Source organism: Leucoraja erinacea, chromosome 6 (genome assembly GCF_028641065.1).
Source record: "Leucoraja erinacea ecotype New England chromosome 6, Leri_hhj_1, whole genome shotgun sequence".
NCBI lineage: Eukaryota > Metazoa > Chordata > Chondrichthyes > Rajiformes > Rajidae > Leucoraja > Leucoraja erinaceus.
This window is the reverse complement of record NC_073382.1, coordinates 8,506,895-8,527,127: the sequence shown is the minus strand read 5'-3', so window position 1 is coordinate 8,527,127 and position 20,233 is coordinate 8,506,895. Positions and strand designations below refer to the sequence as shown.

Genomic DNA, 20,233 nt, shown 5'->3' with positions numbered 1-20,233 from the left:
TGCAGTTTCTGAAGTTTGACTCTCATCGTGTTGTGCAAAACGAGCGCAGTTGGTGTCATCCTCCTTCAGATTGTGGGATCTGAAAAGTCCAAGAATTTATCAAGGAAAATTATTTGGGCCATTTGGTCATTTGAAATCCTTGGTCCTCCAACATTGAATTTCATCATTGCTGATTTATGGGTATTTTCCTTTTTCTCGCATCTCATCATTTGCTGATTTAACCAAAATCTCAAATGCAATTAAATTTTTGTTTAGAAAGGGAAAGTTCCAAATACCATGCACCTTATTTAAGCCTCATCCAAAATCTTAAACAACATTAATACAGGTAGTTTGTTTTCCTCAGCTCCTCCATATCCCTTTTAAAAAAAAAAAAAAAGATTGATATATTCTAACCCTGCTTGCTGATAATTTTCCATACCTTACTATGTACTATATTCTAACCAATGTACAGGGACCCCAAGTTTCTTTCATTTTCACTGTTCTTATTCTGTTCTACTTTTAGGCTAAGTCGACGTCCTCATATTTACTTGTATTTTCCACTTTTTGCACATTTTAATCTATAGATTTATTTTCTATAATGAGCATTCTTTCCAAATTGCTTATTATGGCACTCATTTTTGTCATTGGCAATCTTGTTTAAATGGCTGCTTGTACCATCTATGTTCCTTTAGAAAGCGAATGATTAATTGTGGCTAAATCACAGATCCTTGTGGTATGTTGCCTGTAAAATCATGTTGATTTGAGTGACTGTCTGTTATTCCTCTGCTCACTTGCTGTGATCAATGTTTATTCTTCTATTGCATTAATTTCAACTTTAGCTATTATTCTATCATGAGGAACTTTTAAAAATCTGTTCTGAACATTTATAGGTGTTATTTGTTCATACTCTAGTTTATTGTTTAAATCATTTGGGTTTGCAAGGCAATTCTCATGGTTAAATTGTTGGTAGTTCCCTGTATTCTTTCACTGCTTTCAAAAAGTAGTGTAACTTTGGGTTTTGATTTTACTAGTTGAGGATTTCCTCAGACTGTAAATAGTCCTTACTTTGGACATTTCGCTTGAAATAAAGAATTAGGAAATTACTCCTTAAATAGCAATGGGGAGAAAAAAAATGTTGGTGCGAAGATATTTACAAAGATAAAAATCCGAGTACACACAATTGTCCTCCTGTACAGTGAAGGAGGTAAATATTGGTCATGGCTAAATGCCAGTCAACAGAAGAGACCTGCTGCAGAGTGAAAGGATGGTTGTAATTGGCAAAGAAATCCAGAGAAAGGTGCCAAGGCAAGAGATAGATGCTAGAGCAGCAAGGTAGTGCAAAGTCTGTAATAAGTCAGTACTGTGGAAGGGATGTGGTTAGTTTATGCACGGTGGTTCACGAACCCGATGGTTGATGGGAAAGAAGCTGTTGTTGAACCTAGAGCTGACCTCCTTCCCAGTGGCAGCAGCCAGAACAGCATGATCATGTTGGTAGGTTTTTTTATATTCACTGCTGCCTTGAGGTAATGCTTCCTGTTTATCCCTTCGGTAGGGTGGAGATCAGTACCCATGACGAACCAGTCAATTTATTTGGCCTCCTTCATTCTTGAGAGTTCACATATATGAACTTGATGCAACCAGTCAATATTCTCTCCACTTTACACTTGCAGAAATTTGATTGTGTATTTGATACATCAAATCTCCTCAAACCTTTGAGGAAGTAGAGGTGTTGGTGAGCTTTGTGATAGCATTAATATGCTGTGCCTAGCACACATGAAGCTATTACTTCTCTCCACTGTCTTCCCACCAATGAAGACGGGTACATGGTCCTTCTGCTTTCCCTTCCTGGTCAACATTCAGCTCCTTGGTCTTGATTATGTTAAAAGCAAGGTTATTGTTCTCAATCATACAGCTAGGAAACGGGCCCTTTGGCCCAACTTGCCCATGCAGACTGAGGTCCACACTTGTCTCACAAATTGCTTTGATTGGTATCAGAATAATTAAAGTTGGCGTTGGAGTACTCCAGCGGCCCCTGCCCGCGGGTGCGGACACCGGGAGCGGCCCTAATGCACGGCACTGTTACACGGAGAGATGAAGCGCTGCAGCCCGGCCCACAGCATGGGAAGAGAAGATGGAGGGAGGGGGAGAGGAATGGGATGGGGGGGAGGGTAGTGGGGAGAGAGGAGAGAGGGATAGGGAGAGGGAAGAGGGAGGAAGGGCGGAGAGAGGGGATGAGAGATGGAAGGGGGAGAGGGATGAGGGAGGGAGGGGGGTGGGAGAGGGGGGGAAAGAGAGGGAGTGGTGGAGCTCAGGGGGTAGGGTGGGGGTAGAAGGGAGAGGAGACGGGGGGGTGGATTTGATGGAAGGGGGATAGGTGTGAGTGGTGGAATAATGCGTTGGGCGAATGCGTTGTGTTGGGGGAATGGGTGAGTGGTGGTATATTGTGTTCGGGAACGGGTTGCGTTGGGGGACCAGGCCTCTCGTGTGACAGGGACCCAACGGGTCCCACTTTGTCTAGTGGCTAACAAAAAAGACCTTGGTAGCCAAACTAATGGCAAGTATGCATTTAATTGTACGTATACTAAAGTGATCCAGCTGCGGCAGGTCTTAGGTTAGATTAGTCATATACAGCAGGGTGCAACAAAATTATATATATGTGTGTGTATATGTATGTGTGTATAATGATAAATACAGTAAATACAAAAAACAAGTGCAAAACAGCAAAAAAGTGAAAGATTGCAATGAAATTGGAATATATCTTTCGAGATATAACTTTAGAGAGCTCGGAAAAATGTTGAAAAGCAGGACTTCCAGGGTTGTTATTTCTGGTTTGCTTCCAGTTCCCCGTGCTGGCGAGAGCAGGAACAGGGAGATACGGGACCTGAACGTGTGGCTGAGGAACTGGTGCATGGGGCAGGGATTTAGATTCTTAGATCACTGGGATCTGTTTTGGGGTAAGGGGGAACTGTACAAAAGGGACGGATTGCATCTTAACAGGTGTGGGACCAGCACTCTGGCAGGCAGGTTTGCCACTGCTACACGGGTGGCTTTAAACTGAATAAGGGGGGTGGGGTGTCGAATGGGATAGTGGAGGATGGAGTTAAAGGGAAAGGGTTTCTTAAATGTGTGAGCGTAGAGACCAAGGGGTGTAAAATGAGGGTAGAAGGAATAGGTAGCAAGGTGAAAAGTAAAAGTGGCAGGCAGACAAAACCAGGGCAAAAATCAAAAAGGGGCACTTTTCAACATAATTGTATAAGGGGTAAGAGTGTTGTAAAAACAAGCCTTAAGGCTTTGTGTCTCAATGCAAGGAGCATTCGTAATAAGGTGGATGAGTTGAATGTGCAGATAGCTATTAATGACTATGATATAGTTGGGATCACAGAGACATGGCTCCAGGGTGACCAAGGCTGGGAGCTGAACATCCAGGGATATTCAATATTCAGGAGGGATAGAGAGAAAGGAAAGGGAGGTGGGGTAGCGTTACTGATTAGAGAGGGGATTAATGCAATGGAAAGGAAGGACATTAGTTTGGAGGAAGTGGAATCGGTATGGGTAGAGCTGCGAAACACTAAGGGGCAGAAAACGCTGGTGGGTGTTGTGTACAGGCCACCTAACAGTAGTAGTGAAGTTGGAGATGGTATCAAACAGGAAATTAGAAATGCGTGCGACAAAGGCAAAACAGTTATAATGGGTGACTTCAATCTACATATAGATTGGGTGAATCAAATTGGCAGGGGTGCTGAGGAAGAGGATTTCTTGGAATGTATGCGGGATAGTTATCTAAATCAACATGTAGAGGAACCAACGAGAGAGCAGGCTATTTTAGACTGGGTATTGAGTAATGAGGAAGGGTTAGTTAGCAATCTTGTTGTACGTGCCCCCTTGGGCAAGAGTGACCATAATATGGTTGAGTTCTTCATTAGGATGGAGAGTGACATTGTTAATTCAGAAACAATGGTTCTGAACTTAAAGAAAGGTAACTTTGAGGGTATGAGACGTGAATTGGCCAAGATTGACTGGCAATTAATTCTAAAAGGGTTGACGGTGGATATGCAATGGAAGACATTTAAAGACTGCATGGAAGAACTACAAAAATTGTTCATCCCAGTTTGGCAAAAGAATAAATCAGGGAAGGTAGTACATCCGTGGATAACAAGGGAAATCAGGGATAGTATCAAAGTGAAGGATGATGCATACAAATTAGCCAGAAAAAGCAGCATACCGGAGGACTGGGAGAAATTCAAAGACCAGCAGAGGAGGACAAAGGGCTTAATTAGGAAAGGAAAAATAGATTATGAAAGAAAACTGGCAGGGAACATAAAAACTGACTGCAAAAGTTTTTATAGATATGTGAAAAGAAAGATTAGTTAAAACAAATGTAGGTCCCTTGCAGTCAGAAACAGGTGAGTTGATCATGGGGAACAAGGATATGGCGGACCAATTGAATAACTACTTTGGTTCCGTCTTCACAAAGGAAGACATAAATAATTTGCCGGAAATAGCAGGGGACCGCGGGTCAAAGGAGTTGGAGGAATTGAGTGAAATCCAGGTTAGCCGGGAAGTGGTGTTGGGTAAATTGAATGGATTAAAGGCCGATAAATCCCCAGGGCCAGATAGGCTGCATCCCAGAGTACTTAAGGAAGTAGCTCCAGAAATAGTGGATGCATTAGTAATAATCTTTCAAAACTCTTTAGATTCTGGAGTAGTTCCTGAAGATTGGCGGGTAGCAAACGTAACCCCACTTTTTAAGAAGGGAGGGAGAGAGAAAATGGGGAATTACAGACCAGTTAGTCTAACATCGGTAGTGGGGAAACTGCTGGAGTCAGTTATTAAAGATGGGATAGCAGCACATTTGGAAAGTGGTGAAATCATTGGACAAAGTCAGCATGGATTTACGAAAGGTAAATCATGTCTGACGAATCTTATAGAATTTTTCGAGGATGTAACTAGTAGCGTGGATAGGGGAGAACCAGTGGATGTGGTGTATCTGGACTTCCAGAAGGCTTTTGACAAGGTCCCACATAAGAGATTAGTATACAAACTTAAAGCACACGGCATTGGGGGTTCAGTATTGATGTGGATAGAGAACTGGCTGGCAAACAGGAAGCAAAGAGTAGGAGTAAACGGGTCCTTTTCACAATGGCAGGCAGTGACTAGTGGGCTCAGTGCTGGGACCCCAGCTATTTACAATATATATTAATGATCTGGATGAGGGAATTGAAGGCAATATCTCCAAGTTTGCGGATGACACTAAGCTGGGGGGGGGGCAGTGTTAGCTGTGAGGAGGATGCTAGGAGACTGCAAGGTGACTTGGATAGGCTGGGTGAGTGGGCAAATGTTTGGCAGATGCAGTATAATGTGGATAAGTGTGAGGTTATCCATTTTGGTGGCAAAAACAGGAAAGCAGACTATTATCTAAATGGTGGCCGATTGGGAAAGGGGGAGGTGCAGCGAGACCTGGGTGTCATGGTACACTAGTCATTGAAGGTAGGCATGCAGGTGCAGCAGGCAGTAAAGAAAGCGAATGGTATGTTAGCTGTCATTGCAAAAGGATTTGAGTATAGGAGCAGGGAGGTTCTACTGCAGTTGTACAGGGTCTTGGTGAGACCACACCTGGAGTATTGCGTACAGTTTTGGTCTCCAAATCTGAGGAAGGACATTATTGCCATAGAGGGAGTGCAGAGACGGTTCACCAGACTGATTCCTGGGATGTCAGGACTGTCTTATGAAGAAAGACTGGATAGACTTGGTTTATACTCTCTAGAATTTAGGAGATTGAGAGGGGATCTTATAGAAACTTACAAAATTCTTAAGGGGTTGGACAGGCTAGATGCAGGAAGATTGTTCCCGATGTTAGGGAAGTCCAGGACAAGGGGTCACAGCTTAAGGATAAGGGGGAAATCCTTTAAAACCGAGATGAGAAAGAACTTTTTTCACGCAGAGAGTGGTGAATCTCTGGAACTCTCTGCCACAGAGGGTAGTTGAGGCCAGTTCATTGGCTATATTTAAGAGGGAGTTAGATGTGGCCCTTGTGGCTAAGGGGATCAGGGGGTATGGAGAGTAGGCAGGTATGGAATACTGAGTTGGATGATCAGCCATGATCATATTGAATGGCGGTGCAGGCTCGAAGGGCCGAATGGCCTACTCCTGCACCTAATTTCTATGTTTCTATCTCTATACTAGACTAAGTGGGACCCGTTGGGTCCCAGCATCACACGGGAGGGCTGGTCACCAACGCAATATTCCACTTCTCCACCAATTCCAATAATGCTCGCCAGTGTGGCTTTCTGTAGCGCTAGTATGGGTGTTACGGGCCGAAGGTACTGGTTTCCAGAGGGCTAGTATAGATATTGTGGGCCGAATGGAGTCTTGGGCTGGCAGGCAACTGTTGCAACGATTTTAAAAGTCAAGCCAAGGCAAACAATTAGGCAGCAGCCACCCGACAACCAAAACTCATTTTGTGAACACAAACCTTTTTAAAAGACGAGGCAAACAATTGGGCAGCAGCCACCCGACAACCAAAATTCATTTTGTGAACACAAACTTTTTTAAATGGCCAGGCAAACAATTGGGCAGCAGCCATCCGACATCCAAAATTCATTTTGTGAACACAACTTGTTAAAAAGGCGAGGCAAACAATTGGGCAACAGCCATCCGACATCCAAAATTCATTTTGTGAACACAAACTTGTTGAAAAGGCGAGGTAAACAATTGCGCAGCAGCCACCTTACAGCCGCATCGAGGGGACTCACCGTGCAGTGACGTGCGTTCAGTGTAATTCGCAGCTAAGAGAGCCGTGACCCTCTCACTTCCTGGGTCTGGCAGAGACTGAGGGACTACACTTCCGGATTTTATAGTCCCTCCCCCCTGCCACCAGCGGGGGCAGCAGAGAGAATGGTGATTTTTTAAAAAACATTAACATCTCTCTGATTTTTTCATCGATGGGAAAAATCCTCCTGTCCCAGAAGGCGGAGGGGGGGGGCTCAGAGCGAGGTGGCCAAAAATGAGGGCCGTAGGTGTAGGCATTCTCTCGGAAATCACACCACAGCGAGCCAAAAGTGGTCAAGATCAGACTTTTAGTAATGTAGAAGATAGATATAGAGATAGATTCCAATATATCTCTCTTAATATATATATATATATATATATAGAGATATATTCCAATTTCATTGCAATCTTTCACTTTTCTGCTGTTTTGCACTTGTTTTTGTATTTACTGTATTTATCATTATACATACACACACACACACATATATATAATTTTGTTGCACCCTGCTGTATATGACTAATCTAACCTAAGACCTGTAAAAGTCGCATCTTATGTGTCTGGTGTATGTGTGTGTGTTGTATGTATGTTTTGTATCTTCCTCAAAACGCTACGCGCTAGCGCTTAAACTTTTACATATTCTAACACACATTTTTCCTGACCACGCCCTACGCCCCTAAGATTTAATCCTTTAAAGTTATTCACGACTAACGTAAATAAAAAATCCCAAAACCGCTTCTCACAGAGAGCCTTTTTCCAGCAGCTTCCAGTGGTGATGTCACAATCACACAGTGCACCCAATGGGTTCTCAAGCTGTCGAGTGCCACAATGACAACACAATGGGACTTTGCCAATGGTAACCACAGCTTCTCACAGAACCTTTTTCCAGCAGCTTCCAGTGATGATGTCACAATGCCACTCACAGTGTAGGAATCACAATGGGCTCTCAAGCTGCCGAGTGCCACACTCCCTGCTCCCTCACCCCCCCCCCCCCCCACCCGCTTTATTCACACTTCCTGCCCCATTCCCCCCGGGATATTCATGATTAAAGTTTCAAACAAGGCCAAAACCACCTTTTAAAAAACATCAGCTTCCAGTGACGTCTCACTGCCCCCCCCCCCCCCCCCCCCCCATGGTAGAGTGAATATTCCTCCACCTTCCAGTGATGTCAAGGGGAGGGGCCTCATTTCAAAATAACATTTGCAAGGAGAGGGCCTCATTTCTCGGTAATATTAGCAAATTTGCAGATGACACAAAGCTGAGTGGCAGTGTGAACTGTGAGGAGCATGCTATGAGAATGCAGGGTGACTTGGACAGGTTGGGTGAGTGGGCAGATGCAGTTTAATGTGGATAAATGTGAGGTTATCCACTTTGGTCGAAAAAACAGGAAGGCAGATTACGATCTAAATGGTGTCAAGTTGGGAAAAGAGGAAATACAATGGGATCTGGGGGTCCTTGTTCATCAGTCAATGAAAGTAAGCTTGCAGGTACAGCAGGCAGTGAAGAAAGCGAATGGCATGTTAGCCTTTATAACAAAAGGAGCTGAGTATAGGAGCAAAGAGGTTATTCTGCAGTTGTATAGGGCTCAAGTGAGACCACACCTGGAATATTGTGTGCAGTTTTGGTTGCCTAATTTGAGGAAAGACATTCATGCTATTGAGGGAGTGCAGCGTAGGTTTACAAGGTTAATTCCCGGGATGGCGGGACTGTCATATGCTGAGAGAATGGAGCGGCTGGGCTTGTATACTCTGGAGTTTAGAAGGATGAGAGGGAGTCTTGTTGAAACATATAAAATTATTAAGGGTTTGGACACGCTAGAGGCTGGAAACGTGTTCCCGATGTTGGGGGAGTCCAGAACCAGGCGCCACAGTTTAAGTATGAGGGGTAAGTCATTTAGAACGGAGACGAGTCTATGGAATTCTCTGCCTCAGAGGGCGGTGGAGGCCCATTCTCTGGATACTTTCAAGAGAGAGCTAGATAGGGCTCTTAAAGATAACGGAGTAAGGCGATATGGATAGAAGGCAGGAACTGGGTACTGATTGGGGATCATCAGCCACGATCACATTGAATGGCGGTGCTGGCTCGAAGGGCCGAATGGCCTACTCCTGCACCTATTGTCTATTGTCTATCTTCATCAGCTCCCCAAAGGTCACTTCTGCACTGCTCGAGGTCGACTCAACATCGACTTCTGCAATGCTTGATTTTGACTGCTTCATTTTCGCCATCTTTAAAGATCAGATTTATTTTAAAACACTGCGGTTTAAAAAAAAAAGATTAACCTTGCTTTCATTCACTTTCTCAGCCTCGCTCATTTGGCTGGGCTCCGCTCGCTCAGCTTGGCCCCGCTCGCTACCCTCCCGCTTGGTCGGCTCGGCCCGCCTTGCTTTTATTCACTTTCCCGGCCCCGCTCGCTGGGCTCAGCCCGGGTTGCATTGGGGGAAAGGGATATCTTGGGGGAACGGATTTGCTCCAGGGGGCACCTGTTTCTGGGGTCGATGCCACATTCGAGGTCCAAACCTCCCGTGTGATGCCGCCCCCCCCCCCCCCCCCCCCATGGGTCCCACTTGATAGTTCCTGCCTCAACTACCTTCTTCGCCTGTTCGTTCCATGCACCCACCACATTTTATGTGAAAAAGGGAAATCTTAAACCTCTGCCCTCTGGTTCTTGATTCTTGATTCCCCTACTCTGGGCAAGAGACTCTGTGTCTCTGTTCCATCCTGGGAATAGATTCTGTCTACCTACCCTGTCTATGCCCCTCATTATTTTATATACAGTTATAGTCATAGAGCATGGAAGCGTGCGCTCTGGCCTGACATACTCACACCGACCAATATGCCCCATCTACACGATTCCCACCTGCCTCATTTGGTCCATATTACTCTCAACCCTTCCTATCCAAATACCTGTCCAAATATCCTTTAAATGTTGTTATAATACATGCCTCAACTACCTCCACCGGCAGCTCGTTCAATACACTCACCACCCTCTGATGAAAAAGTTGCCCCTCAGGTTCCTGTAAAATCTTTCCCCCTATGTTCTTTGATTATCATGTGGGGAGGATAAAGTCTCATCAGTGTATGATTATTATAAATTATAGTTAACATGGTTTCTTTGAGGAGGGGCTGTTTCCATATTGCATTTCTCAATTACTCTAATTAATTTACCCAAATCTATAAGAAAGTCATGCATTAACACCAATCTACTGTGGTGTAATACTTATCTGATGGGGATGCAGATTTGCCATGCCCATGACTTGTTTTTAGTAGGGTACTAGACCAAGTGCAGACCCGTTGGGTCTGTTCCCCCAACGTGCGGTTGTGGGGGGGGGGAGGCGGGCTGCATGCAGCATCACACACTAACTACCCCCCCCCCCCCCCCCCCCGCTCTCACGCTAATAGAGGGGAGGAGGGGGGAGAGAGAGAGGGAGGGGAAGGGGATAGGAGGAGAGAGGGGGGGGAGGGGAGGAGGGGGGGGGAGGGGGGGGGAGAGAGGAGGAGGAGAGGGGGGAGAGGAGAGGAGAGGAGGAGGAGGAGGGGGAGAGGAGGAGGAGGAGGGGGGGAGGAGGAGGAGGAGGAGGGGGGGAGGAGGAGGAGGGGGGAGAGGAGGAGGGGGGGAGAGGGGGGGAGAGGAGGGGGGGAGGAGAGGGTGGAGAGGAGGAGAGGGGAGGGAGGAGAGAGGAGGGGAGGAGAGGAGGAGGAGGGGGGGAGAAGAGGTGGGAGGAGAGGGAGGAGGAGAGGGGGGGGAAAGACAGTCCCTTTTTACTTCAACCCAAACCCAAACAACCATTTTCAGGCAGTGCTTTTTTACCTCTAACCATATTTTCATTTTCAAACCAAATTAAGGGTGCTCACAGTGCTGTAGACATTTGTCAGTGTCATTCAAAGCTCTGATTGAGGCACACCACTTGCAGAGACTGATTGAGGCACACCACTTCCTTTTATAGTCCCTCCCCCTGCCTCCAGCGGGGGCAGCAGAGAGAATGGGGAATTTAGTAAAAACATTAATATCTCTGTCATATTTCATCGACGGGAAAAATCCTCGGCACACATACGGCGGAGGGGGGCTCTGAGCGAGGTGGCCAAAAATGACGGCCGTAGGTGGCGGCGTTCTCTCGGAAATCGCAGCACAGATCGCCAAAACCGGTCAAGAACAGAGTTTTAGTAATATAGATATGGAAAACAGCCTACAGTTTCTGAAGTCAGTTCATCCAGGAGACAAATAACATATTAGCCTTTATTGCAAGACGGTTGGAATTTAGAAAAAGTTTAGAAGTATTATTACAATTAGAGGATGCTGGTAAATTCATACCTATAGTATCGTGCATATCACTTCCCTTATTTAAAATGGTTCTACTGTGTACCTTTGTCTTAAGGAAGATTAATGGAAGTTCATCCATCCAAAATTCACAAATCAGTTCTGAAGCATTTGAGATATGAAATAAAAATTTGCCCTGAGGTGAAAAAATAGACAAAATGCACGCAGAACACAAGTTTACCAAGGGCAACGATCGCAGGTTGCCATTTAACAGTGGAAACCACTTGAGGGATTTACTTTGGAAACTGACAAAGTAATCTCTTGATGCTTGTATGATAATACTTTGTCAAACATCCATACAGATGTTTTTCTCGGAATGGAACCCATCGGTAATGTGAAGTACACTGTACTGGCATGAAGGTTGTCAAAAAGCGATTCACTAAGCTAATTCTTTGTATGAGTGATGTGTCCTATCATGAATGGCTAAAACAAAAAATTAGATCCACATTTTTTTTTAGTTGGAATGAGAAGTGATCTTTTGAAACATTCAAAATTCTGCAGAGCATGGCAGGATGGATGTCAAGATATATAAACCTTGGAAGTAGGCCCCGAATCCACAGTGACCATTGAGTACTCATTTACACCGGTATTGCTAGTAGGAACCACCACACAGAAGATGAATCCCTAGACGGTTGTGGAAAATAAATAATTGGGTGTGTTTAAAAATTAACTTTTTTTTTGAAAGATCCAGGAACTGAGGCTAGAAGAGTGAGACCTGGGTCAGATCAGTGGCCTGAGTGGCCTAATACTTGGGTGTGCTCATTGATTGCTTGCATATCCCTTCAGCTTTAGTTTGGAGGTGGGTGAACTGAGATCATTTTGCCTCTTGAAGCAAGTTCACAAATTAATTGCATACAAATGAATGCGATAGTAGGAGCATTTCATTTGAAGTCTGCATGAAATTCAGATCCATCGTGAGTATATTCCATGGGTCTACCTGTAAATGATAGTCATTTTCTCTTATTCATTGTCTCCACAGCCATCATTTAAATAGCAACAAAGAACAAGCGACCTGTTTTGAAAGGTGCACCCATAGCTTTTTTTTCTTTAATTTGATACTTGATGCTGTCTCCTTGCCATGCCATTGGGTGCTTTCAGTACAGGAACCATTCATTTAGATGAAACCAGACCCCAAAGTACTCTGGTACATTTTGTGCATTATTTAGAGATATATGCCTTTTAAATATCTTTGAACAAAAACACTTGCTTCAGAATCAGATTAACAGTTTAGCCAATTCATTGTACTTGTGTATCCTTGGACATTCAGCACAGTTGGAGCTCAGACAAGTGTTGCTATTTTTGTCATTCTGGCATGACTGCGGGGTGAGAGATTGCAACCTTCACGTGGTCCGCCCTGTTTCGACGAATGCAATCAACCTGGTGTGCACAATCAATAAGGAGTAAGCCATTTAGAACGGAGACTAGGAAACACTTTTTCTTACAGAGTGGTGAGTCTGGAATGCTCTGCCTCAGAGGGCGATGGAGGCAGGTTCTCTGGATGCTTTCAAGAGAGAGCTAGATAGGACTCTTAAAAATACCGGAGTCAGGGGATATGGAGAGAAGGCAGGAACAGGGTACTGATTGGGGATGATCAGCCATGATCACATTGAATGGCGGTGCTGGCTCGAAGGGCCAAATGGCCTACTCCTGCACCTATTGTCTATTGTCAAATAAGAAAAAGTTGTCCTACAACATTAGACTGTGCACGCCATACGCAAGAAGAAGAGGCATGACTGCATATCTCCTATTTATTTCAATTTTGCTTCTAATAATAATATCCATGAATTAATGGATTTTTAAAATAAAGATGTTATCAAGGACTGCTCTGTTCCCCTTTTCCATTCCTTGCTAATCTCCCAAATCTCTTCTTGATTTAGACTGAACCTATTTTATTCCTATTTCTCCCTTATCTCTCTATTTATTTCATCCATAATGCCTAGCTTGTGCTCCATTGAACATAATCCCGCTGAGTTTTGATTTTATGCTTGGAGCCAGAGTCATAGAGTGATACCTTCGGCCCAACTTGCCCACACCAGCCAACAATGTCCCAGCTACCCTAGTCCCACTTGCTTGCGTTTGGTCCATATCCCTCCAAACCTATCTTAACCATGTACCTGTCTAAACTGTTTCTTAAACGATGGGATAATGCCAGCTTCAACTACCTCTTCTGGCAGCTTGTTCCGTACACCCACCACCCTTTGTGTGAAAAAGTTACCCCTCGGATTCCTATTAAATCTTTTCCCCTTACACCTTGAATCTTTGTCCTCTACTCTGGGCAAGAGACTGCATCTTCCCGATCTACTCCTCTCATGATTTTGTACACCCCTCATCCTCCTGCGCTCCATGGAATAGAGACCTAGGCTTCTCAACCTCTCCTTATAGCTCACACCCTCTGGTCCTGGCAACATCCTTGTAAATCTTTTCTGAACCCTTTCAAGCTTGACAATATATTTTCTAACACATGGTGCCCAGAACTGAACACAATATTCTAGGTGCAGTCTCCCCTACGACTTATACACCTGCAACATGACCTCCCAACTTCTATACTCAATACTTTGACTAATGAAGCCCAAAGTGCCAATAAGCCTTTCTAACCTTATCTACCTGCGACTCGACCTTCAAGAAACCACACACCTGTACTCCTGGATCCCGCTCCTCTACAACACTACCTAGAGGCCCACCATTTGCTGTGTAGGTCCTGCCCTTGTTCGACGTCCCAAAATGCAAAACCTCACACTTCTCTGTATTAAATTGTATCAACCATTCCTCCGCCCACCTGGCCAATCGATCCAGATCCTGCTGCAATCTTTCACAATCATCACCACTATCTGCAAAACCACTAACTTTAGTATCATCAGCAAACTTTCTAATCTTGCCCTGTACATTCTCATCCAAATCATTGCTGTAGATGACAAACAGTAATGGGCCCAGCACCGAACCCTGAGGCACACAACTAGTCACAGGGCTCCAGCTTGGAAAGCACCCTTCCACCATCACCCTCTGCTTCCTTCCATGGAACCAATTTTCTATCCATTCAGCTATTTCTTCTTGGATCCCATGTGATCTAACCTTCCAGACCAGCCTACCATGTGGAACCTTGTCGAACGCTTTAGTGAAATTCATGTACACAACATCTACAGCTCTGTGTTTAAGAAGCAACTGCAGATGCTGGAAAATAGAAGGTAGACATAAATGCTGGAGAAACTCAGCGGGTGAGGCAGCATCTATGGAGCGAAGGATATAGGCAACGTTTCGGGCCGAAACCCTTCTTCAGACTTCATGCCTAGTGTTGTCTGATTTGCAATAGTCTTCGTGACTCTAAAGCACAGATTGCCCTTTAGCTTTTATAGATTTTCAGTTACATCAGCTTTTTGCAGCTGCTTAACTACTTAATTCCCTCTGACAGCTTTGGATGCCTTCCTTCTGATGGTCTATGAGGGAAATCCTTGCAATTCAAGGTGCAGTAAACCAGCACCACAGTTGAATTTGATTTATCAAGAATTGGTAGAAATTCATGATTGGCATGAAAGAAAAAATCTTGGTATTATTGTTCAAATACTGCTTTCAGGAACGTTCACTTCTGCTTTCAACCTGTGATTCTGCTGCCAATTTGGTGCATAGTTTGATATGTTCCTCTCCCAATGTTTAAGATAGATCTGGCAGGTTGGAAAAGAGTAGAGGTGTTTCCATATTTCTTTACAACAGTGAAATAAATCATTTCAGCCGTTAAGTCTTTGTTAGCCCACAGAGCTATCCCATTCTTATTTCACTGTTTTCCCTGTAACCTATTATCTTTGGCTTCAACCTCACCTGCACACTGGGCCAATTAACTAACCATGTGTCTTTGTGATGTTGGAGGAAATCAGAGCGTCTAGGGGAAGCCCACTGTTTACACGAACATAAAAATTCCATACATACTGCATCGGATGTACAGTAAATATTAAACCTGGGCTGCCAGAGCCGTGAGGCTTGAGTTCTATTTCTTGTGACATAGTGCTGCATAGTGTCTTTTGTTACGTCCACCCTGTCCCACTGTACGAGTTAATTCATGAGTTCTCCCGCGTTTGGCCCTGATTCGAACTCGGAGATTTCCGGTAATGGCCACTTGTAAGTACTCGGGGGGAAAAATCTTCACGAGTCTTCCCGAGCTTACCGCGTTTCCTGAGCACCTGCCGTTAGCGTGACTAACCGTTAAGAGATGTCCCCGAGCTCCGACGTACCCGCTACGTTCATTCTACGTGCTTACCATGAGTTTGATTTTTTTTAAACTCCGGAGAGCACTTGAATGAACTCGTACAGTGGGACAGGGCTTCAAGGCAAATGCAGGAATGAGAATGAATTCACATGTTTCAGTAGAAAAGGTAGATTAGGTAGTCATAATAAACATTTAGCTGAATATACTCTCGGTTTCTCTTTCTTCAACTCTTCCTACTCTCAGCCTTCTGAGAGTTCCATGGTTATCTCTCCCATGAATTGAGAAACTGGGAATGGGATGTTGTCTCTTTATATTGTAGTCTTCATGATGAAAGAAAGGAGTAAGAATACTTGTTATTTGCTTCAGAAATGCAATTTGCTGGCATTCAATTAATGCAGACATCAGCATTCACACCATAATGGAGGTGATGACAAACGCATGAACAGGCATGTGCAGGTGACATAGTGCCTTTTGTGCCTTCTTGAATATCGAGCTGTGAATTAAATTACACTTTAAGATCAAAGCTGTGCGTAAAGGTAACCTCATGGATATTAACAATGAATTGTGACTTTTCAATATAGGAAAGAGAAGATGTCAAAATGCTTAGTATTCTTTTTTCTTCACCTGACTGCAGCTTGAGTATGGAAGGTGGGATAAGGTGTATTTTGTAGACATGCCATTCACTATCTAGTTCAAGTTTGTTGACCCCATTTTAGCAGTACTGTTTGCTAACCAAGCATTCTTACCACGCTAATAAATATAATTGTGTGTAAGGTTGTGCCAGATTGGTATGTCTGCCCTGCAGACTTTAGAGAAATTTCAGAAGTGGTCAGGCTGTTTGGTGGAGGAAAAATATTTATTTTGTTGAGGCTCAGTGCTTCATTTAAATTCTGCTGGACCATGTCATTTCTGCCAAAATAGGTAATTCCCACTCTCATATGGGGGCTCATCCAGAACATTTTTATTATGAATTCCTAAAAACAATTCTTAATTAAGGCAATGAGTCTATGCTGTACTCATCCCACTTGAAATTAAGTTGCTGGGAAGGAAAATGTGGAGTTGTTTCTTTTCAGCTAGATGGTTTCTCTTTTAACATTTTTTTTTGACAGACAATTTTATATTGTTTGAGGAATTTCTTATTGTTTTCGCAAAGTATTTTTAGAGCCTTTTAGTATACAATATGGTACGGTAACATTCAAGCTTCCCTAGATTCTTGTTATTACAATTATGACGATGTCCAGATACTAAACTCGCAGACTTCTCTATGACTCTCTTTTGTACAAAATCAGATGGTAGGAATGAAGTTGGATGTGGGTTGAGATGAGGAAAATTACAAATGAGCTGATCAAATCAGTTTGAGTGGTCAGATTATTTCCAAGATGGAATCCAAGGTCAGAGGTTAATTTAATTCACATATAACTACAGATATCTGCTTTGTAAGATAATGCATGTTTGTATGGACATGTATGCCTTAAAAGGTAATGAATGGTGACATAATTACATTTACATCATAATGCATTGTGGATGCATCATAAGATGAGTAACAGTTTGTATATATTGGATGGTGTTTGATTTTTAATATATCTAACCTGCATTACGATGCAGGCATCACTTACGTGAAATACATGGAACAAATGTGACCATTTTACATCAAATTTTAGATGGTACTGTATTGTTGAAGTATAATAATTGAATATCTTTATAATAGATTGAAATTGAAAAGCAAGAGAGGGACATTGTTGTGTTGGAGCAAGCCATCGTAAAACTCAGATCAGTAAGTGCTGCTATGTAATTTTGCAGACTCAAAATTGAAGCTGATTTAATGTGATTCATTTTTTATTAATAACGATACCAACAATGTTATACTGAACTAAAATTTCAATCTAACCAAGCTTGCTCAGAGTTTTTATTAAACAAGTTTTACACACTTTGGTTTCTTTTAGAAAAGAAACTCTCTGACAGAAAAATATAAACTATATCAGACACAGAATAGAGCCAAATTATCAGATTGTTCAATCTGAGATTGCAAGTTTAATGCAATTAATTTAAATTGAGATAGAATTGGGCTAGGGCTTGAAAAAATAAAAGCAAATTAAATGTCAGTTCATGAATATTAGCAATTTCTTGATATTTGGCAAACATATTAAATGCCTCTTGTTTAAAGTTTTCCTCCCCTTCTCTAGGACACAGCAAAATCCAAGCGGCAACTCGAGGAAATTAGAGCAGAATTACAGGCGAAGACTGAAGGGTGCAATGGGCCGTTAACCCAGTTTGAGAATTGTCAACAAAATAGAGCAGAGATTGCTTTTGATAAAGGTTGGCTGTTATTTGGAAAAGATTGATTTAAATGTATTAAAATTATCAATTTTAAGCAACAAAATACTGTAAGATTTGAAGCAGTAAATTGCAATGAAACGCTAGGCGTTATGCTTCTCAGCTGCCATAATTGTTACTTTAATTTGTTAACTTGATGTGAAGATTTGCAGATGATAAATTCTGTTGCCTTATCTCTGATCTGTGTGGAACTAATTATTTACAGCCAGGGCAATGATGAGACTTCTCAGTGGTGGGAAAAAAAAGATAATAGTTATGTGAAGTTGACATTCCTGATTGAAATCCTCCTATAGGAAAAGATGTTCAGATATGGTCATTGGGTGACAGCATAATCAGGCTTAACTTTTGAATCCTCATTGTCGAACAGATTGCCACTCATTGTTGAGCTCATAGGTGACTGAACCATTTAGGTAAGGGCTGTTGATAACCTTAAAATCATGTTAATGTTGGTGCTTTCAGGAGGTGAAGGGAGAAAAATAAATTACAAATAAGATTTAAAAAAAAGTAAAATGCTCTTTAGAGTGTTGGTCAAAAAATTGATTATGTAAGTAGAGCCATTTTAGTATATTTTGTATTATTTTGACTTGGTACCACTATTGCCTCTGAGTCAACTTGAGACATCTAACAATAGTCTCATATTGAGGAAGTGTTGTATTGCTGGAGAGATTAAACTATGTGGGTTGGTTTGACATAGAGGATCGCATTCCTCTATGTCGGTATCATCAACCTATATTCCTTAAAGAAGACATTATCTGTTTATTATCGGGTTTTATTTGTGGATGCTTGCCATGGCGAACAATTCCAATACAATACATCAAAATACTTTGGGTTGTGAAGTAATGACAGGAACAATATGGGTCTTTTATGCCATCCAACATAAGAAAATATCCTCAATGACATTTATTAATTCAATGAATTCTCAGAGGATCTGCTGGGTATAGTTCCCATGATTTAATAGTTTATTGTGATTGTCCAGAAAATAATTTTCTGTTTAGAAAGTAAAATAGTTCAGAATAGCCTGTATATTGTTGATACATAATATGGACATTGTTGGAAATAGTGTGTGTTCCTTGAGTGACCAATTTGAGCATTTACTTTGTTGTCAGATTGGTTAGCAACTCCTGATTTCTTAGTATGCAGTAAAACAAAACATCTCTAGATATATTAGTTCCTTGGTTCCTTAAACATTTTCAAAATCAGCTGCTATACAAATATTGGAGCAGTAGACTTTAATAGGAATCTGAGGGGTGACATTTTCACACAAAGGATGGTGGGTGAATGGAACAAGCAGCCGGAGAGGAGGTAGTTGAGTCAGGGAATATCCCAACATTTAAGAAACATTTAGACAGGTACATGCATAGGACAGGTTTGGAGGGATAGGGACCAAATGCGGGCAGATGGGACTAGTGTAGCTTGTGGGCAAGTTGGGCTGAAGGGCCTGTTTCCACACTGCATCGCTCTATGACTATGACTATTGGCCTCTCAAGCTTGCTCCTTCCACAAAATCATGGATCTGATTGTAGCTTCATAGCCACAATCCTGCCTATTTCTGGTATCACTGTACCTCTGTAGACGTGGCACTAAACTAAACTAATTTAACCTTTCCTTTCCTTAACAAGAATCTTGGTCTGGATTTTTGAATTTTTGGAGTATCTAACCTAAAGGTAGTTGTAATACAAATTTCCATTGGATGATACTAGGTAATAATTAATTGAAAAGCCAGTAATAATATTCTAATTCTATTTTTTGGTTGTTTTATTTCAGATTTAGATTTTTATCAAGAATCTGAAGATACAGAAACTCAGCTCCGTACATATGAGCAAAATAAATCTCCTTTTCTGTTGGATGCATTTGTGAAGAATATCGCACAGGAAAGAGATTTTTATAAATCTGAGGTAGAATACTTATTAAAAATGTTGAGAAGCAAACCTTCAGGCCAAGGCAATTCATCCAGAGGACGTAGTCCACTCCGTTCATCTCCTGTGAAGGTATTTTATTTATTTTGTATCTCTTTTAAATTATTTTTTCTCATCCAATTATGTGAATTCAAGTCTCTGTACCGTATATCACTATCATTTCCTTGCTGCTGCTCAGTTTTCTGATGGTGACTGAAGAATGAATAGGTGAGTTGCCCCTGGTGGATGAGATTGAATAAACTCAAACGCTTTTCTCCAGAACTGAAATTTGAGTACTGACATGAAGTGGCAAATATATTGTAATGTTTTCACTTGGGCAAGTGAACAAATGTAGATTTATAATGGGAAAATTGACGGAAAATATGTGGAAAATGTCAATTTAATATGACGTGGTAAGTCAGAGAATATGGTCATTCCCACCTCCTCTGCTCCTTTTCCAGGGAAAGGGACCATCAGTGGCCGAAGACTGCATTTGTGGCTTAGTTTGCTTCCTTTTTCCTACCTCATGCACCCCTTTTTCGCGCTAACCATTTGCATCCATAGCATCCTTTATCTCTTCCCTTTTTCACCATCGATTTTAATTATTTGCCACACTGCTCCTTGTCAATTTTTACTACTTGAATTAACTATGGAAGACTCCAAACAAACACAGACTAGTACCAGCAGCTAGAGGAATTAAAAGCAGCTAACATGTAAGTAGATGGTCCCTTTAAATAGTGCAGTTGGGT

The 20,233-nt window shown here is 42.4% G+C and overlaps 1 protein-coding gene across 6 annotated transcripts in view; it reads left to right on the top strand.

Annotated features, from left to right (window-relative positions):
- Positions 1–20,233, top strand: part of tsga10 (testis specific, 10) — a 94,929-nt gene that overhangs the window by 20,142 nt on the left and 54,554 nt on the right. For 3 of the 6 annotated variants that reach the window (XM_055636561.1, XM_055636557.1, XM_055636558.1), the window contains exons 4-6: positions 16,964–17,029; positions 17,439–17,571; positions 19,354–19,577. In XM_055636561.1, the coding sequence (XP_055492536.1) occupies positions 19,503–19,577 (75 nt within the window). In that variant the 5' untranslated portion in view covers positions 16,964–17,029; positions 17,439–17,571; positions 19,354–19,502. Of the gene's footprint in view, positions 1–27; positions 181–16,845; positions 16,920–16,963; positions 17,030–17,438; positions 17,572–19,353; positions 19,578–20,233 lie in introns of those variants that run through there. The other 3 variants (XM_055636562.1, XM_055636560.1, XM_055636559.1) reach the window with 3 other exon arrangements.